General features: G+C 41.9%; 3 protein-coding genes across 16 annotated transcripts; 2 read left to right on the forward strand and 1 right to left on the reverse strand.

Moving 5' to 3' along the window:
• Window positions 1-487: 487 nt before the first annotated feature.
• On the reverse strand, window positions 488-1,871 carry LOC135487559 (transcription elongation factor A N-terminal and central domain-containing protein 2-like). The gene is made up of 4 exons (XM_064771366.1): window positions 1,767-1,871; window positions 1,543-1,684; window positions 1,215-1,408; window positions 488-945 (listed from the first exon to the last, which is right to left on the reverse strand). Exons 1-4 carry the CDS (start codon window positions 1,869-1,871, stop codon window positions 745-747), a joined length of 642 nt encoding a protein of 213 aa, XP_064627436.1. The 3' UTR covers window positions 488-744.
• Window positions 1,872-1,953: 82 nt separating this feature from the next.
• Window positions 1,954-16,780, forward strand: LOC135487558 (zinc finger protein 263-like). 14 transcript variants are annotated; one of them, XM_064771365.1, is made up of 5 exons: window positions 1,954-2,137; window positions 2,559-3,290; window positions 3,548-4,168; window positions 7,920-7,941; window positions 8,510-8,649. In XM_064771365.1, the coding sequence occupies exons 2-5, from the start codon at window positions 2,598-2,600 to the stop codon at window positions 8,515-8,517; spliced, it is 1,344 nt and encodes a 447-aa protein (XP_064627435.1). In that variant the 5' UTR covers window positions 1,954-2,137; window positions 2,559-2,597; the 3' UTR covers window positions 8,518-8,649. The 14 variants fall into 14 exon arrangements, with proteins under 14 accessions (XP_064627435.1, XP_064627424.1, XP_064627429.1 ...); XM_064771354.1 differs by having other exon boundaries at window positions 7,920-8,289; window positions 8,510-8,599; XM_064771359.1 differs by lacking the exons at window positions 7,920-7,941; window positions 8,510-8,649 and adding an exon at window positions 16,363-16,780.
• On the forward strand, window positions 12,206-15,394 carry LOC135488776 (zinc finger protein 420-like). Its single transcript, XM_064773582.1, has 5 exons — window positions 12,206-12,526; window positions 13,379-13,430; window positions 13,521-13,583; window positions 13,987-14,099; window positions 14,640-15,394. The coding sequence occupies exons 1-5, from the start codon at window positions 12,206-12,208 to the stop codon at window positions 14,994-14,996; spliced, it is 906 nt and encodes a 301-aa protein (XP_064629652.1). The 3' UTR covers window positions 14,997-15,394.
• Window positions 16,781-20,455: the final 3,675 nt, after the last annotated feature.

A 20,455-nucleotide genomic window follows, 5' to 3' on the forward strand; every position in this document is an offset into this window, starting at 1 on the left:
CGAACTAACCGGCCGCGAATCGGACATATCATAGCTTGATAGCGAGCCTGCTGATATAGAGCATCACGCTGTCTCAGACCTGCCCTAATCTTAATCTAATCAATGTCCAATCAGGACATCCTTCGAACCTCAGTGGCCCTTCTATTCCTCTCCTACATATGTCACCGCCCGAATTATAGTGGCAGAAATGTGTACATCTAAGGAGTAATGTACTAGCAGTCCTTGATTGTGCAAGAATATGGCTGATATATGATCGAATATGGCCTCCTCCCGGGAGGTTGTGACTTAGTCTTCAACCACCAAATGTCTCCATGAAATTACTCAACAATGAAAAGGATGATTTGTTATGTCTTTTGATTACAACAGGGACAGGAATGGGGTGGGAGGACTTTCTGTATCCAGAGACTGGGTTTTCAAGGAATAACACAAATCTACCAAATTAAATGCAATATTTCTTACAAAAATAACTAAAAAATTATAAACACAGTAATCTTCTGACAAACCAAACACTATTCTACATCTAGCAATCCTGCCAAAGTGAACCTACATTTGCTAAATCATTCCAACAAAAGACTGATTTTCTCACAGACTTTATTATCGAGATCCATGCATTATCATTTTGAGATCTATCCATTGTTTCAATCAAGTACATAGATAGTCACAAAGATTGACTTTTTCATATAAAAGAGTTCATCAAGTATCCAATAAGTTACATCAATCACACAGAAACGCTAACAATTCTGGCTATATCTCTCCTTTCTTTGCATATTTTTTAACTAAAAATGTTACTGGCAGAGTTCCATTGAGAATGTCATTCTTCATTTCATTGTCACTTTTTGCTTTTAGAATGATAGTCCTTAGGGCACGGTTGTAAATGTGCATGGATACCTTTTTACACAGATTGAATGCCTCCTTCTCTATTCCTGTGACAAGGTTATGAGTTTCCTGAAAGAAAAGAAATAGGACAATTTGTTACCATTGATTCAAACATATACTAATCAACTCGAAGAGTTTTCCAGATTGACTGTGTTGAGGGACAATTTATCAAAGGTAAAATTCTTTGCTTGAAATGGGTAGGTTAATTTGGTGCCATTTTGAGACCTCTGTGATACATGCTGCTGCCATGAGAGAATAACATTTTCATTTCATGCTGAAAAAAGTTTTCCATTTTCTCAAAATAACTAGAAATAATCTGTCTTTATGCTTGTATTCACCTGAACACCCAAGGCAATTGCTAAATGCTTCCTAGCTTTTATCCTCAAGGATTCCGTCTTTGCATCATACTTGACTTCAATTGGCTTCAGCTTTGATCTTTCTGCGTAAAAGTTCTTCCACTTATGATAGATTGCCTTGGCTTGTTTCGCCACGTCCTCATCATCATGCCGAACTAGCTTCCTCACAATCTGACCTATGATAAAAGTGGAAAGACTTTTTAACTTTGTTGTTAAACGAGTTTTGGGCAAGGGCATACAATAATGAATTCAGTTAAGTATTGTAAGGTAAGGTACATATACAGGCATATTCATGAATAAATATACTTGCCTATTTTCGTTTCCATGATGATTTCTTTCGACGGAATCTTTTCACCCAGCTCTTTCAAAGCTTTTGCTAAATCTTCATTTGAGGTCTGTTTGTTAACCAGGATTTCCTTTATTTTCTTGATATCATCAACAACAACAACTCTCTGAAACATAAAATAGATTACATTTATCATGCACTCACTGTTTGAATATTTTTGACACACCCTGTATAAAATCTCAACTAACCGTGAGAGATTTGATTGTGACTTGTTTTAGGCCTTTTCCCTTGGATTTCGACGGCCAATTGCTTGCTGTCGAAGGCCCTGGTAATTTCACGACATATTTGTCCATGTTCCAGAGTCAATAAAGGTCAAATAAACTCAGAAAAGGCGATTTTGTTCATCATTTAAGAGAACCCTTTAACGTTGACAATAGCGCCGTCTATGAGTGCTTGGACGAAACTCTTGTTTTTCCTCGGTGTCATCATTGCTCTCTTTTATCATCATTTTTACATTGTAGGAGCAAAATAAGGCTCAATAATTTAGTTCGTTACTTCATTGGTTATTTTATGCATATATAGAACTAATTGATTGTCAAAAACAAAGTGCAGTTTGATGGTAAGCAGTTCATAACGTTAGCCGCAAAAAAGCCAGCCACCATTTTCCTTTGTGCTCTATGTACACACTAAGCCAATACATTGTTGCAGGGGTGTGTTGGCCAGCGCCAGTGGCCTTGTGTAGATCAAAATGCATGGAACTGATGTATGTTGGGGGAATGCTGGTCAGTTGGCCTGAGTGAGAATATAGGATTAGAAAATGTAAAGAGGAATTTTGTGGAGAGTGACAAAGTTCCGTATAACGTGGTAACCTGTGACGTTACTGCGGCCAGTGTGGGTCATCCTTCACCTAATTCGTGATCAACAAAAGAAACCAGAAATCTTTAGTCTGAAAATGCTACATTTGCTCCATATGATAATCATTTATCTTTAGTCTATACTCCCGTTTTGCAGAAATGCTTCATTTCACTTTCTCGTTTCAGTGTGATCCTCTCTAAAGATCGCTCGAGACCAGTTGAGTTATGATGAGGGATGAAATTATGCAGGATTCAACTGAAATGGCTGAAGAAGAGGATCAGAATCAATCGGAGCCAGTCACCCGAAACTCAAGTCCCAGTCCTTTCATCAACATGCAGACTGAGCTACACAGCAAGGGGGCTGTGCTTACAAAAGCGTGGTCTGATCTGTTCAGTTTTATAACCAAGTACCAAGCAGAGCTAATGGTGAAGGAAAATACAATTGAAATTGCAGAGAAAGAAATTGACGTTCGTAAAAAGCAACTCCAGGAGTTGAAACCTGCTGTCTCGGCTGGAAATGAGGAAATTTCCCGACTACAGGAGGAGATAAATACAAAAGAACGATTATTATCTAAAGCTCAAATTGAACTCTCGGTGAAGGAACAGATGTTACAAAGGGTACAATCAGATTTGTCGAGTCACAAGGGACATTTAGATAGATCCAGATCGGAACTTTTTGAAAAACAGGGCGATCTTATACGTCATCGAAGTGATTTAGAACGATTAAAATCTGAATTGACAATAAAGGAAGAACAGATTCAAATTAAGGACAATCTATTGAAAAAGTTACAGACGCAGCTTATGAGAGAGAATGCGGAGTTGAAAGAACAATTAGAATTGGAGAAACGGAATGCGCAGTTGAGTTTGGAAGCAGAGAGACGTGCCCATGAAATGACCAAACGTTCACTTCGCCAAAAAGTAAGTAGGTTAGAAGAGACCACCATGTGTGTATCCTGCCCGTCCTGCTGACGAAGTAATTTAGTTTTTGAAGGCAATCACAATCAAATATGTTGTTGGATGAGGAATGCCCAATTGTAACATCTAGTTAGCCCAGCTGCAATTGTTCTGCTTCCTGTTAAAACATCTTGTAGAAGTGGGTACATGTAGTTATGGTTCATTCTCCTCTCCTAGAGATCGAGTGTTCAATTCTCTCACTCTCTCACTTCCATTTTCAGAAAACCACCACAAGTGCCAATGTGATAGAAATACCGGATTCACCTCCTACTCTAGATCTATCCGTGGAAAATGCCGACTTCGGACTCTCAAATATCATTTCGATGACAGATTCCCGCAGCCAAGCCATGGAACAAGACCATTCTCACATGAGGTTGTCTCATGAGCCGTCTTTTTCTCAGCTATCAAACACTGCCAGTTCTCTATCAGAACTTTCTAGGAGATTCTCAAATTCACAGTCTAGCATGTCACAGTCACACGAACAATCGTCATGGCGGACACCGCCAAAAGTGACGCCAACGATGTCATCATCACCAATAAAACATCCAGAAACAGTCCGAAAGATTGAGTCCTCCTTTGTTGAGGGAGCAGCAGCTTCAACATCTAGTGACATTTTTTTCCCTCTTAGTGTCTCGGCTGAAGATTCCTTGAGTGAACTTGACAATTCCACAATGCTCACTGATTCTGGTGACATGAAAGGCCAGTTTTCCCCGTCAGGCCGAATGCCAGGGACGCCTGGTTCTAGTGACAGTAATCAAGGACCTGTCCCAATATCGGGGCCGATCCCTATTTCTGCTGGGATGTCGCCAGGTGGCAGCACAGAAGGTGGTGGAGATGGAAAGGTAGGGATCGAATCTTTTGGCCATTTCACTTACAAAATGCTGAAAGCCTTTTCAAATGGGAAGATAGATCAGGATATTCATGATATTGGTCATTGACCTTGGTGTAAAAAATGCAGAAAATTTAAATGCGATTTAAGTTACAGAAAGACCAGCTTTACCTCCCATGAAACCTTTTATTTTACTCCATGACATATTTGAGTCAGGTATCTAGTAATATTGTAAGAGTGAGTCCACGGACTGTTCTTGACGGTGTAAACGGATCATGTCATTTCTTAAGGGGAAACTACAATCATGTAGGCAGGAGTCTGTTGGGTCAGATTAGGTTACACAAAGTCGCATATAGGCAATATAGGGGTCACCTGTCTTACAGTCACAGTATCATAACTAATCAGGCCTTCATGAGGAAATATCCCCTGTGCTTCTTTTCATTTTAAAAGGCTTTCAACAAGTAGGTTTATGGTATGGCATGGAATAGGGTGTTCAAGTACAGCATGAACAAACAGTTTTAAGCTGTAAAATTACTAGGCAGATTGAAAAACTGAACATAGGACATGGTTGAGAGCCTTAATCTTGCCATGCCATAGACATTTTCTTCCGCATTCGCCAACACCCACTTCCCTCAAGCAGTAAATTGGGTATTAGCCAATCAGGTGTCAATATTATGCCTGAATGGGGCTGAAAACATAGCGTTGGTTGAGTTCTGGGCAATACCTTATCAGTCATCCCCAATCACTGCTTGAGGAAAGTGGTGAATAGGCTGGGCCACATCCCATAGACACATTAGAACAGATTTTGATCATACCAGACCTGCCTGAGAGCATTCAACTTCAAATTCTTTCATGATTCAATTATTAGGGGGGGAAAAGATATTTCTGGTGTTTGGCTCGGTTTGTGTCAGTTTGATGTGGCCCATGGTAGTTTTAAAAAAGGTAAAGTAGTTTAAATCAGAGTCAATTGTTTTGGAAACCTCTGCTTGTTATGCAGTGTGTATGTTTTTTCGCAAGACATGTTAGACAAACATATATTGTAGAGACGTGAAAAATAAGGGGATTCATTTACAGCTAAGGTCATGTATATAATGGGGTTTACGATTTCATTTATAGTCTGAAAGTCCAGCTTGTCATCTCAGTGGACCAGACATCTCCAATATTACCTCATTTGCCTGATTGGGGAACAATTTTCATTCAATGATTGTCAAGTGGTCTTGCCAAGAAATCATCTCTCTGCATGATGTATGTGACTGTCTACATCGTAGGGGTTGGCTTGCTAATGCCAGTTCTTACCATAGTTTGTCCTTTGTCTAAGCAGGTTGTAGAGATAAGGCTGATGGTAGCTTTTCAAGCCATGATAGTCTGGTAAAAGAAGGAATAATGAAAGGTGGAATAAAGTATTTATTCTTTCTTTACGACTTTAGATTCCAAATAGAAGAATCTCCATCCGATTTTAAAATAATGAAAATGTGTTTTTTTCAGGAAGGAAAAGTTTTCATTTTTGTTACAGACATGACAGAAAAGCATAGTGCATGCATGGAATACTACAAACCAGATATCTTCTCTATTCTTCAGAAATTGAATGTAATAAACAAGAAACTTCTTTTCTTTTTCAGATCTTTATGCAAAGCTTTGATGAGAATTTTGAATGTCCCATATGTCGCCAAATATTTCCATTCAAAGAATTACTTTGTAGTCATTTTGTCCTACGTGTGAAAGAATCTTTTCTGTCCAATTTTTCATTGCAGTTCTTCGAGATTATTTAGTTAAGGTGACCAGATGTGTGATAAAAGTTTTAACTGCTTTGCACTCCTGCTAATTGGGTGCCTCTCTATTTTTTCAGGATTTCAATGTTCGTTTAGCTGAGGAAAGTAGCAAATTGTCGTATCAGTCATGTCCGTACTGTAATGAAAGATTTCGTACAAAGGAGGCGCTCTATCACCATGCAAGAATGCGGCATTCGCAGATCCTTAGAAAACCATACTCGTGTCAATATTGTGATTTGAACTTTGCGCAGAAAATTCACCTCGTGCGACATATTCGTAAACATACTGGAGAAAGGCCGTTTGTCTGCAGCATTTGTAATAAAACTTTTGCTCGGGATGATAGTAGAAAGAACCATGAGAGATTTGTCCATAAAAAGATGTCTTGACCGACGAGAGAACTTTAAAAACTGGCGTCATTGGAGTAGATGTCGCCACTTTAAGATCTTAACCACCGGGTCTCTTGTCTCAATTGTTACTGATGAGGCCAGCATTGTTATGGACCATGGACAGTAATAAAATACAGACACAGTGTCAGTGACACTAAACTAAAGTCCTTGATACATTTTGTCATCGATGGTTTTACTGCCTCTCTGATTTGCTATCAGAGCAGAGCTGGGTGTGAGAGAAACAGTGCAACATGCAGGATCTAGAAATTTAAATTTGGTGTCAATTTTGCCTTATTACCCATTTCTCCCAAAATAAAAAGAGGTTAAGGTCCAAAATTGTCAATTCTGTTTCTTGACTTTTGCAGAATTGGTGCAGATCTGTTCATGAGGATGATGGGGAAAGCAACGCAGATATGTCAAACTTCGGTCGACCTGATCATTTCATGCCACATCATTTTAATACACAAAAGGATAATAAGTGTGTTCACTGTGGGAGAAGCTTTACACATAAAAGTGACCTCCGTCGCCATGTCAGGATACACACAGGAGAAAAGCCATTCATGTGTACATACTGCAAAAAATCATTCAGTCGTTCTGACGCGCTTAATTCACATCTTGGATTTGTCCATAAAGTAGTAGTGAGGGGAAGGCCTGGGACTTGAAATTGAGGGCTGTTGTTTCACTGACAATTGGAGTCAAAACTGATTGGTGCGAATGGAAAATGTATCTTCCGTGAAAAACGGTTAAGATGGGGTACGCTAGACAATGTCAACTGGTGCAGTCTCCTGGACGCTTTACGTTCTTTATAGTCCTATGGGTTTATGATTTTGATGATGGGTTGATGACGAATTTGATAAACATCTTCTTTCCACTCTGGTCAATGACTGGATAAACTCTGTTCTCGGCAGAAGAATGCTACTTCCAATCCAAGTATGGAAAGATAGCCTGCCCCACCATACACCTGCATGAACTCTCTTTTGAGAGGGAGTCCCCATTACTTTTGCAGGATATGGGTTTGGATTACTTAATAGTAAATGGACAAGTTCTGAAATCTGTGTTCCAAATCTCTCAAAGGAAAGATATAGAATTCGAGTTTCATTGTCTCAAAATCCTGTTGTCTCTTTGCAGAGCGTGTTTACTTGTCACCTCTGCAACACAGGATGGGCATCCGTAGAATTCCTACACAGCCATATGCGATCAAGCCATAAAAACCTCGGACAAGCTTCGGACGTTTCAAAACCGATACAGTGTTCAGAATGTGGGAAAACGTTTGCAGTGCAGCGTAATCTACGGAGACACATGCTGTTGCATTCTGGGGAAAGACCATTCGTTTGTGATATTTGTGGAAAAGCATACAGTCGACAAGATTCACTGCGAAAACATATGATTATGACACATTCTGGTTTTGATCCTCAGTCTGCCATGCAGGCTTTGGAAGACTCGGGCGATTGTAAAAAAGAGGCGGTGAATTTCGTCTTCCTCTCTCCCACCCCTTAGGAAATCTCCTTAGCCTGGCATTTGTATTTGTGCTGCGTTGTGCTAGGACCATGTAGTCCAGAGTGTCTTCTTAAATCTGCCTCTCTCATTATGATATTACGTATCTTTGCAGACAGAGGCCTGGGAATGCAATGGTAATTCTGATTGGGAGACATCGGTTCGAAAGAAACCTCGGAACCAAACCCGCCATAAAATTCCTCAATGTTCAGTTTGCGGGACAACGTTTGCTCGAAATCGTAACCTACAGCGACATATGCTTATTCACACAGGAGAGAAACCATATTCGTGTAATCTCTGTTCCAAATCATTCAGTCGCCAGGACAGGTTTCGAAGTCATATGTTACTACAACATGCAATGGCATCGCAGTATGATTCGGGAGAAAGTGCATTTGTTTGTAGTGTTTGTAATGTGGGTTTCAGTGACTTGGATTCCTTTCAAGAACATAATGTTATGCACGCAAAACAGGAAGACATCTAATCTGGTGTGTGTGCGTCAGATGGTTGATGCTATTCTTGAAATTTGAATTGAATCGTTCTTCTTATAGCATTCTGAACTTTTGAGATGCAAGCTCAGTCTATTTTCAGTAACAAAGTCACAGGTAACTTCCTCAACGAATCAAATGCAAACTGGGGGAAATCAATATTCAAAACTGGTTGCCACAACTGAAGTCTAGTATTGATTTCCTTCTTTCTGTCTTGCAGATAACTGATGCCCCTGGGGAGAAAGGCCAGAACCATCACTGCCATTCATGTAACCGGCTATTCCCCTCTTGGAACACATTACTGGCTCACCATGTACGAACCCACAACTTCAATTTAAAGGGGCAAAATCCTGCTGGCTTCCAGAGACCATACAAGTGTCAACAATGTGGTCAAACCTATTTACATAAACATCACTTAGATAGACATAAGAGGCAACATACTGGTGAAAATATCAGCATTTGTGTTGTGTGTAAAAAGGAGTTCAGCCGGCCTGATTCTCTCAAGAGGCATCAGTTACTCATGCATAAAGACATACTCGTAACACAGAAGTCTAGCTAGTCAGACTTAGCATTACAATGGTAAAGGCAGTAACTCCAAATTGCTATGAAAGGACAGGACTGGTTGGCCTGCCTGATTCCTGCTAATCTGGGGAAGAGATTCTCCAGGGTGTTCATGGATATGCCCTTGTGCGTTTTCTTTATTGTCATGCCTTCATTCTGGTGCAATACATTATATCATTTATGGCTTTGTGTTTGTGAACTATTCTTTTATATTGATGTTAAAGTTGTCAATCTCAATTGAAATAAACCTTTATCAAAATAATCCTTATTTCCTTGTGGTTACTGTGCACTGTATAACATTTCCGAACTGTTAGTACTGAGCAACATGGATTACAGGAAAAGCACAAAAAATGTCATTTTGTGTTTGTATTGCCTACTTAATATGAAGAAATGCACATGGAAATGACAGGAGATAAAAATGAGACTGAGTGGCGGTCAAACCCAACCCTGCATTTACATGAAGACTACCTCAAAAGATATCCTCGATCGTCTTGACCTACAAAATTTAACTCAAGAGCTTATGCAGGATACAAGTCTTTGTGGCATGACCTCTGCAGATGCAGCCCTAAGATGCCCTCAACTTGCTTTACACCAAGCCTTATGATGCCAAGTGTAACGAGTTAACGTTTTCTGCTTTCCGAGTCCTACACCATGGACCATCTCCCATTATGAAGGTCCACGAATGTGGCACTCTCATGAGCCTTTGGAAGACAATTTGGCTTGACTTTAATACTGGACATCTTATTCTTGCAGATTACCAGTAAATCCAACAAATATGTTTGCAAGTTCTGCCATCGGCTGTGTTCATGCAATCGGCAGTTGTTACATCACTTGAGGACTCACACGGGAGAACGACCGCATAAGTGTCCTCACTGTCCGCTCACATTCTCGCAGGAGGTCAACTTGGAACGACATTTCAGAAAACATACAGGAGAAAAACCTTATAAATGTCTTGTCTGTGGCAAGGCTTTTAGTCGACCAGACTATCTAAAGTGCCATAAGATAAAAGCTCATACCATGAAGTGAGGCTTTGGTCGGACTCATTGATTCATCCTCATGATGACTGTAAAGTGCCATTGATAAGATGAGATGAGGCTTTGGCTGGTGAACTCTCGAACAAACTGAGTCATCATGGTCATCTGCTGGTCCCGAAATGAAGATTTGTGACGCTCTTTTTGGTAATTTTGTTCATGAACCAACCGGGTTCACTTGTGTTTGAAACCAGGGACCTATTCAAGGACGGACCTATTCGATATGACAATTAGATCTGGCATGGTATGACTTGGAATTGATGTGGGTGTCGGTTGTGATTTGTGTCATGCCAAGAGGATGAGAGGTTACTTCTGGCATGCGTATTCATTCCCTTAAAGTAAACTGTATAAATACGACAGCAGTAGTCATTGTATGCTTATGGTTTAGAATATTCCTCGGTCTTGAAAGATTTTTTTCCGTTCCTGATTTCAGGCCATTGTACACCAAACAGGAAACCTAAAAGCTGCCCAGTTATTCTACAAGAAGCTAATAGAGTCAAATCACTTATCTTTTCAGTTCGTATTATTTAAAGCCGGGAAACTCCTCGAGACAAAATCAGGTCGACCAATGAATGTCTATCAGTGTGACTACTGCCTGCGGATTTGTCCGTCAAGAGCGTCGCTGAGGATACATGTGCGATCTCATACAAAAGAACGCCCTCATGTTTGCAAGATTTGCCAAATGGCGTTTCCGATAACGAACAGTTTGACTCGGCATATGAGGATACACACAGGAGAAAAACCATATAAATGTGACCTATGTGGTGCGACGTTTTCTCGCTTGGATAAACTCAATTTGCATAAAGCTAGAGTGCATGAGTAACCCATCTTGAACTTGAAGTGAAGTTTTAAATACACAATGCTGTAGTGCAGTTACCATGCACATTTGCTGAAACTTTGTATTAACAATAACAGTATTTATGTGTTGTCTGTCTACACACTGGCAAAGTTTGTTACCATTTTACTATTAGGAGTTTGGGATCCAGTGGACATCATCATCATCATTGGGTCTTTTCATTTCTAGAATAGTATTCATCAATCGTTTCTTCCACTCAGGAATTCTGCCGACAAGGACATTCAGAGTTGACACTTTCCAAGTGGTGGTAGCATTTACACAGCATAAGTCATTATAAGCCAATATGCCTATGGAGTAACTCCCTCTTTTTGTCTTCTTACAGTTACAGTTCCTGCTCGGCCAACTTCCTAGGCGTTTTTTTGCCGCGAGCATCAAGTGTCGTTTCTGTGATAAACTATTCAGTCCGGTGCATAAGTACGATTTGAAGAAGCATGAGAGGATCCACACAGGAGAAAAACCATATTCTTGTGAAATTTGTGGTCGGCGTTTTAGCGACCCGTCGTCCAAAGCGCGGCACAGACGGACTCATTTCCGAGACAAACAGGACGTTCTTGAGAATAGATATATGTCCTTTTCTGAAAGAGGCGCTTCGGTTCAGAATGCAGACAGTTCATTTCAAAACATTGGGACTTCAAATGCATTTCAAAGAAAAGACAACCATTCCTAGCCGTTTTCATTTGCCAAGTTTATAAAACTAGGATGTCTTTTACTATGTTTTTTTTACATACAGAAAGTGCTCCTCTTGTTCGTTTACTTTGATTGACTTGCAGTCAGAATTCATCGGTGAGCAACAAATGGAGGACAGGCAAGGACTATAAAAGAATGATTAGTGCAGTATGATTAGTTGTACAGGCTTTTAACATGTTTCCAACTCTTTTTTTCTTGCAGTTTAAAAACGGGAGCATTAGACCGCAGACTCGAGCAGGAAGAGTTGGAAACAGCGCTACCTATCTTGCAAACTTTCGCTTCTTGTGCCGTTATTGTGGAAAAAGGTTCCATCGCAAAGATAATTATGAAAAGCACGTGAGAGTTCACACAGGAGAGATGCCATATGCATGTCCATGCTGTAACAAGAGATATAGTGACAAGTCAAACCTGAATAAACATGTGAAACGTCATCAATCGGATTTGATACTTCCGTCTATTGTTTAGGAGGATTCACAGTTAAAGGATGTTTTAAGGCCATGAGCGTGTATGGAGATACCGTGTACAGACCAACACAGTATTTGCTTCATTTTCAGACAGCTTGGAAAAGTCACCTGCCTTCTTCCACCGATTGTATTGGAATCAGTTCAGTTCTTTTCTGTTTGGTGCTTGTGGAAGCGTCCTTGCACAGCTATCCCATCTGTCTCAAAGGTATCTCCTCGGAACCTCTCCAGTTGCGTTTGTGGGAACCAAGTTCGTTGAGGGTCAATATCTCCAGCTGTTTGAATAAGTTCTGTCGCTTTTTGTCTTCCAGCGTGCTCGGATGGCCATGCCCTTTCTCGCACAGAAAGTACTTCAGAATCTGCACTTTCCATTTTGCTGTCGCTGGTGTGGGAAAGTGTGTTCATCGATGATCAGTTTAAAACAACATGAACGAGTCCACACAGGGGAACGCCCTTTCAAATGCAGCCAATGTGAAAAAACATTTGCCCAAACTTCGAACTTGAAAAAACACTTTGGTCGTGTTCATAGCGGAGAAAGACCGTTCGTTTGTCAATTCTGCGATAAAGCCTTCAGTGTGAATGTTGATCTTGAGCGCCACATGCGTACAAGGAATTGCCCAAAGTTGAAATTGAACCCGAACTGATAATGTCACTGTGAAAAAAACGTTTTCCCAAGAGCACTTTGACAATGAAGCATTCGAACCAAAGCTGTTCCAGAACGACGCATGTGTATGAGGAATTGTCCAACTTGTAGGAAGGGCTTCATGCAGTATCATTGTGTTCTTTGACTGTATTCAATGCATATTACTCTGTGTATAATGTTCAGTTTCCAATAAAAAGTTCAGAATATCACCAAAATTTTATCTATATGTCCAATTCCATTGGAAATGATACTATGATTCAGTGATTTGCCACGATTTCATTCACCAAATTTTGAAGTCTACTGCCAAGAATGTAATCCAGTCCTAATATTGATCTTGCAGGGTCGAGCAGTGTGGATCAAGGAGATGCTGGATGATTTGATTGGCCGCCCCTGCAGTGCTAGCTTCGTCTGCAAGTTGTGCTCAACTGCTTTGGGATCCAGGAAAAGTTTGATTCGACATATGCGTATTCACACAGGAGAAAAACCATATGCTTGCAAATTTTGTGATAGGAAATTCTCGAGAGAGAGCTCTATGAAAAGACACTCAAAGATTCACACAGGAGAGAGGCCTCATGTTTGCCAGATCTGTGGCAGAGGATTCACTCGGCTAGACTCGCTCAGGACGCACATAATGCAAGCGCATGCAGATTCAGTTACAGACTTGTGATCAAGGAGTTGAGGTTGACGAGAACTGAGAGGCCTGCTTCATTTCATTTTGATGGATTAATCTTTTGACAAGTTAATAAATACCTCACAGTATTGATGAAGCATGATGTGGACTCCCCATTGAGTCTTTTGAGTATGATTATTCAGCTGAACTCTCACAAAACTTAACTGATTTATCTTGCAGTTGACAGAACATTCCCAAGAAGGGAAAGACAACAAGTCAAAGACTGTGAATGGTTTGTGATATCCAGCATATCCAAGCATGGCTCAGTCATGCACATGCATTTTGATATAGTCTCATGAAAATTAACTGATTTCTATTCCAGTTAATGGCATATTCCCTAGAGGGACGGGACAAAAGGACGAAGACTGCGGACATCCGGTGCAAGGTTTGTGGGGTGTGCCTGACGTCCAAACAAGGATTGGTCATGCACATGCGGCGTCACACCGGTGAAAGACCTTTCAAATGTCAATATTGTAGTAAGGATTTCCCGCATGAATACACATTACGTCGGCATGTCCTATTACATACAGGAGAAAGGCCGTACAAGTGCACCCTCTGCGGGAAAGGATTCGTACAGTCGTCGACGCTGAAAATACATATCATGGACAAACATAGAGGAGGTCTGAACCAAAATAGATAACAAAATACTGTACTTGTAGTAACACCTGCTAGCCCACCCTTGGCTGCTCGGAAGACGTGTTGATGGGCAGACCAGACCGACAATGTAGAAACTGAGGATACTCCACGGCCATGCCGGTGACAGAGGGGTAGGCCTAAATTACAAGAATAATCTGACCAGCAAGTGCAGGAATATTCATTTCACACATTGTATTTTTCAAAGCTGTATCTGATGAGAAAGATCCACTTCCACACCAAATGCACCAAGGAACGATCGTTAATAGTCAGTCAAACTTTATCATATTTGCGGGGGCCGCGCTATCACACGTGGTTGCTATCGTCTGCACTGTAGTTCTACCCGTTGCCGCCACAGTGATTTTGGTGGCGCTGCTGGTCGCCTTGCGCATGCATTAGCGGCTAGTTTCCCGCTCGCTTCGTTGCCATGGAGTCTCCGGTCACGAGTTCCTCGAATCGTTCGTTGATTTGCTAGTCTCAGTACTGGCGGGCTGCCATTCTCGCACTTGTTACTGTGGGCTGGGTCGGCCCAAAGATGGACAAACAGTCGGCATGACTATCAGAGCTGACTCAATATGGCTAAAAGTGACAGCCACTTGGCTAAAAAGTGGCTAGGAGGAAAAAATTCACAGAGCCAACCCTGCCATGCTAGTGAAAAATTCATCTGAAAGTTTTCTCCAGGTAGCTTCAGCAATGATCACGAGTGTTCTCCCTAGTGCATTGACCAAGTAGCCATAGAAATGGCCAAGTTACAAAGGAAAGGCAGTAACATTTCCCTGCTCATCGTATTTTATGTTATATTTTGCAGTTGCGAGACACTGGCCAGTTTCCACTGCAACGACCAATGCAAACGAAATCCTGGAAGGATCTCCCAGCTAGGAAATTTCAACCTTATGTCTGCAAGATCTGTGGTGTCACACTCCGCGCAAGCCATGGTCTTAAAATGCACATGAGGAGACACACTGGTGAAAAACCATATGTGTGTCCGCAGTGTGATCGGGCGTTTCCTCATAAGAACTCTCTTCAGAGACATGTCAGGCTACATGGACAGACTCCATATAAATGTCCAACATGTGGCATGGGATTCATCCAGGCAATTTCTTTGAGACAACATCAGATTGATCAACATCGTGGAATATTTGACCCAACTGACTTGAACCTTTGAAAATGAATGCTACATTTTCAGTTCAAATAATGAAAGTACTTATTAGAACCTGTGATTGAACTGTTTTATACCTCTGAATACTGATGCATGCTTTCTTCAAATTGAGACGTTATTGCTTTTAACTTTTTCCGAGTCATTTTGCAGTAACAGTACTGATGATTATCTTCCATTGTACTCAACTCCAGTTTTGGTGCAAAATCATTTGTTTTCATTCAGTTTTAACTCAAGTGAGGTCAGGTCTGTAGAAAACACTGCCTGTGTTGCATTCTAAAGGTGTTCACCAATGGGAGCTCCTTTGTTCTGCATCTTCTGTATTGATTGTTTTGTCGGACTAAAAAATAATAAAAGCACACAATAATTGGCTGTAATCTTGTACTCTGTCTCGTTGCAGACTAGACCAGGTGATCCAAATTTAGCATTTCGTGGAGTGTCTGGGCCACCATACTACTGCAGTGTATGTAACTATGGTGCAGCAACGCCCGCAAATCTGAGGGTCCACATGAGAAAACACACAGGGGACCGTCCATTTAAGTGTGACCAGTGCAGCCGGTCTTTTAGCAACATGTCAAACTTGTACCGTCATGTGCGAACTCACACTTGCGCTGGTTTTCCTTGTGAATTCTGTGGGAAAAGTTTTGAGAAGAAACGTTTGCTGCAGGATCATTTGACGGTGCATTATGAACTGGTCAAGAACAAGGCATGACAGATATAAGACATTGTCATCTTGATGTTGTGAGTTAGATTTCAGTTAATGCAGAAGAATTGTTGCAATGGGAAGAGCTTGTTGTGTCAAATGGGGCTAATTTTCATTTCAAATAAGAAGAGAGGTTATGTGATTTTCATAAAATCAAGAGGCGAGGTACAGTAAAGGTTTTTAAAATACTCCAGAAGATAGGTAATTTTCACTAAAATCAAGAATGCAAATTATAATAAATACGTTTTTATGAGAAATAAGAATCTTTTTGACTTTTTTCTCAGCGTCCACAACTCTCTCAGGACAAAGATGCCAATGTTGTCATCCATTTCCCAGCTTCTGAGACTAGCAACACCATGGTCAAAGACAGATAAAGTGGCAACTCTCTTAGCTGATATGTCTACTAGCCAGCACTGATTCAGGTCCTGGTTTCATGGGAATTTTCAATCTCGATACTGTGAGGAAGGCATTTGTAACTCACTGACACCCCCTCCAATGCAAACAAGTGGTACTGCCACCTGCAAATATAATCACTGCAATGTGCGACCAAATAATTGCTTTTCAGTTCCCATCACAGAAATACTCAAATCATAGCAAACCAATTAATTTCAGAATAAGTCACTGAATCATTGCATATCTTCACATTAAAATGGACTGTTTGTGTCATTGCAGAGCACACCAAGTAGTCCGTGGCTGGCCAAGCTAACCTGCTCAATCTGCAGTAAGGTGCTGAAGACAACCGGAGGCTACGAGACCCATATGAGGACGCACACGGGAGAGAGACCATTCCGCTGTCTAATATGTGGAAGTAGCTTTACTCATCCTTCAAATCTACTGCGTCATAAAAAACAACATTATCGTGCCTTTGTAACCGAATGTAAAATTTGTGGCGAGCGTTTCACTGAAAAGCATTTGCTGCATCAACATCTTAGAAAGTTTCATTGTTCTGCTATGATTGATGCAGCTAGACGGTCTAGGTAACTAAGGATTAGCCTAACAAGTAACTGGAACTTGTGGAGTAAAATGACTAACTGCGTCATGGAACTTTAGACCCCTGGTTTAGGTCGTGCCTTTATTGAAAGTTTGTCAACTGTCCAAATTTTGAAAAAGTAAATATATACTTTCAATAACCGTTTTGAGATAAGTCTGCTGTGTCATTTCTTTAGGAAGAGGTGTCTCTCCAAGAGTTGCCCATCACCTCCAAGCTAGAATCCAGCCTCCGATTCAAGGCTTCCTCTGAGCTGGGCTCACTGTTTCCTCTTTGTCTTGGGGCTGTTCCAGGACACACAAGGAGCTATTTTGAGGTTTCCAAGCTGATGTTGCACATCTGGCCTCGGCATTTGAACGAGAAAAACAGTTTGATTGTAAGCCCTTATTTCTCTCGTACCTGGTACTCTGCATTTTCCATTCAAACGCTGAAGCCACACAGAGGTGCAACATCATTTTGAAAATTTAAAAATTGCTCCTTGGGTCTCCCTGCTTAGTATCATTAATACATTATTTCACAAGGACATTGTCACAACCACCTCAGCACTATAGTATAAGATGTGCCTGCACTTGTTTTGGAGACTAAACAAGTTGTTCTACCCGCAGAATTCTCCAAGGTTGTGACTGTCTTCAAACTAGATGTGTCGTCTTACAAAGAGACATAAACCGACGATAGATGCCTTGTAAGACCCCTTTTCTAACTAAGACCCAGGCCACCACCATCACCATCCATATACCTAAGGCTCTGATATTGTCTCCACTACATGTGATGTTTGTCTCTCTGGTCAGGTATTGCCTGTCTTGAAGAGAACGTCAAAGAGACAGCGGCTCTATGAACTACAGTAACAAGCTCCATGGATGAAAATCACATCAGCATAACATTATTGTCAACCTCCGTACTTCATGGGACATTCGGAAATGAGGATAGTTACGGTATCCAGCTTTACTTCTACTATTCTACACTTGGAAATAAGGGCCAGCTTGAGGAACAACACGAGTCTTGTAATGACAGAGCTGCTCCCTCATTCATAGGTTCATAGGTAAGTCTATTTGGCCATTGACGTTCTCTTGAAGACAGTCACAAAATAGTCACAGAGAAAATGTCAAGTGTACTGGAGACAACATCGGTTCCTGCAATCTCATTGTGCTCTTAAAAACTGTCACAAGCAGCAATGGAGACGATGTCAAAGCCATACAGTAATGAAAGAGCTGTTGTCGCATCGTCTTCTTTAAAAGAGTCGCGCGGCAACCTGACCATGGAGACAATGCCACATGTAATGGGGACAGCACTAGGACCTTCTTTAATGGAAAGAGTTCCTGTCGCATTGTCCGCTTTAACAGAGCCACAACCTGACCATGGAGACAACGCCACATGTACTGAGGACAGCACGAGGACGTACTTTAATGGATAGAGGTCCTGTCGCATTGTCCGCTTTAACAGAGTCACAACCTGACCATGGAGACAACGCCACATATACTGAGGACAGCACGAGGACGTACTTTAATGGATAGAGGTCCTGTCGCATTGTCCGCTTTAACAGAGTCACAACCTGACCATGGAGACAACGCCACATGTACTGGGGACAGCACTAGGACGTACTTTAATGGATAGAGGTCCTGTCGCATTGTCCGCTTTAACAGAGTCACAACCTGGCCATGGAGACAACGCCACATGTACTGGGGACAGCACTAGGACGTACTTTAAGTGATAGAGGTCCTGTCGCATTGTCCGCTTAAACAGAGTCACAACCTGGCCATGGAGACAACGCCACATGTACTGGGGACAGCACTAGGACGTACTTTAAATGATAGAGCTCCTGTCGCATTGTCCGCTTTAACAGAGTCACAACCAGACCATGGAGACAACGACACATGTAATGGGGACAGCACATGACAGCACAGCGATATCCATAACTTACTGAAATGGATAGCGCTTTTGCCTCATAGATGTTCTGGAAGACAGTCAAAACGTGGTCATGGAGACATTGCCACATATACTGGAGACAACCCCATGGCCTCCTGTTATCATTATCGAATACAAGGGTCAGTCGTATTCTCCACCCCTCGTGCGTACACGTTACCGAGAATCAGCTCGGGCATTCGTGCCGCCGAGTGAAGGCTCTCAAGTTCAGGATAACTAGTGGATCGAGCTGCTGTCGTATTGACAGGCTCTTGCAGACAGTCACAACCAGGTCCTTGAGAACTGGAGACATCATCAGGGCTTGATAACGGACAGAGCTACTTCTTCATTGACGCGCTCATGAAGACAGTCTGACTATAGAGAGGACACGTGTACTGGCCGGGGACAACATCATGGCCAGACAGTCAAACCTGACCTACAGAGACAAACATCACATGAAAAGGGGCGAACACGTGGCGTTGATTTTTGGCCATATTGTGATTGTCCTCACGTGCGCAATGAGACAGCAGCGCTATCCAACGCAGCAGGCCCTGCAACGAGGAAAGGACAGAGCATAAGCTCGGTCATTTGTGCCGAGTAAAGGCTCTCAAATTCAGGATAACTAGTGGATAGAGCTACTATCGTATTGATGCTCTCTTAAAGACAATCACAACCTGGCCACAGGGACAACGTCATGCGAACTAGGGGGCAACAACAGGACTGTCTCTAATGGAGAAAATCACATCTACTGCGGACAGCAGCACGGCCAACTGCATTGGATAGCATTGCTGTCTCGTTGTGCACGTGAGGACAACCTGGCCAAAAATCAACACCACGTGTTCTAAAAACACACCATAGCCTCCTGTATATGTAATGGACATCGGCATGCTCATGTTCGAAGACAACATCAGGGCCGACAGTAATGGTGGCTATGAGTCTTCTCCTTGATTTATATTCTGGCCATGAAATGACTTAGAGGACAGAGAGCCAACGTCACATGAACTGGAGACCGCATCAGGGTCTACCGTAATGAATAAAGCTGTTGTCGCATGTGCTCTGGAAGACAGTCCCACCTTGGCAATAGAGACAACGGCATACAATCCAGCCGGGGACAACGATAATAAGGGTGACTGTAACAAATGGAGCTGCTGTCTCATTGACCCCTCTTGAAGATAGACACAGCATTGCCGTAGATGCAATGTCTCATGTATTGTATACAAGAGGAGGGCATGTATATTGTGGATAAAGCTACTCCCTTACTGTACTTTCGAAGACAGTCGTCACATCTCGGCCATAAATGGTGAATGTGTGCCTACTACCGGAGATCCTTTCCTCGGCGTTGCGACCACTAACTATGGATGGGCCTGATTTTGTATTACAGGTTCCAAACAGTTCCAGAGATCGCGTTGGGAATTGGGACAGTGATCCATAATACATTGACCGAGCTTACCATTGTATCCCTGGTAACAGGACTATCTCTAGGCAAGTTGCAGTTTTTTAAAGCATGTTTCGGATGTCACCGGTGGATTTCCAACGTGGAGTTCTTCGACTGTAATTGTGGGGAGAAGTTTGAAATCCAAGTTGCCTTGGATGATCATCAAGAGGGGGAGCGAACCTGGGAGTTGCCCAGGTTTATCTGATGTCGCTCTTGGGCGAGTTGAGTTGTTTCCAGGCTGTCGAGTGCTTGATATTATCCTTGGTTTCTTTTGCTTACTACCTTAAACAGACGGTTGTTACCTGCCTCTGTATATCTCCATCCTCGCCAATGGTCCTTGTGTCCGTCACAATCGACCGCTTCTATCTACATCTTCTGGTTTCTCCATATGCTCCGTTTCTCACCCATCTCCTATATAGATGCCATATCATTTAGATGGTACC

Source organism: Lineus longissimus, chromosome 5 (assembly GCF_910592395.1).
Source record: "Lineus longissimus chromosome 5, tnLinLong1.2, whole genome shotgun sequence".
Taxonomy (NCBI): domain Eukaryota; kingdom Metazoa; phylum Nemertea; class Pilidiophora; order Heteronemertea; family Lineidae; genus Lineus; species Lineus longissimus.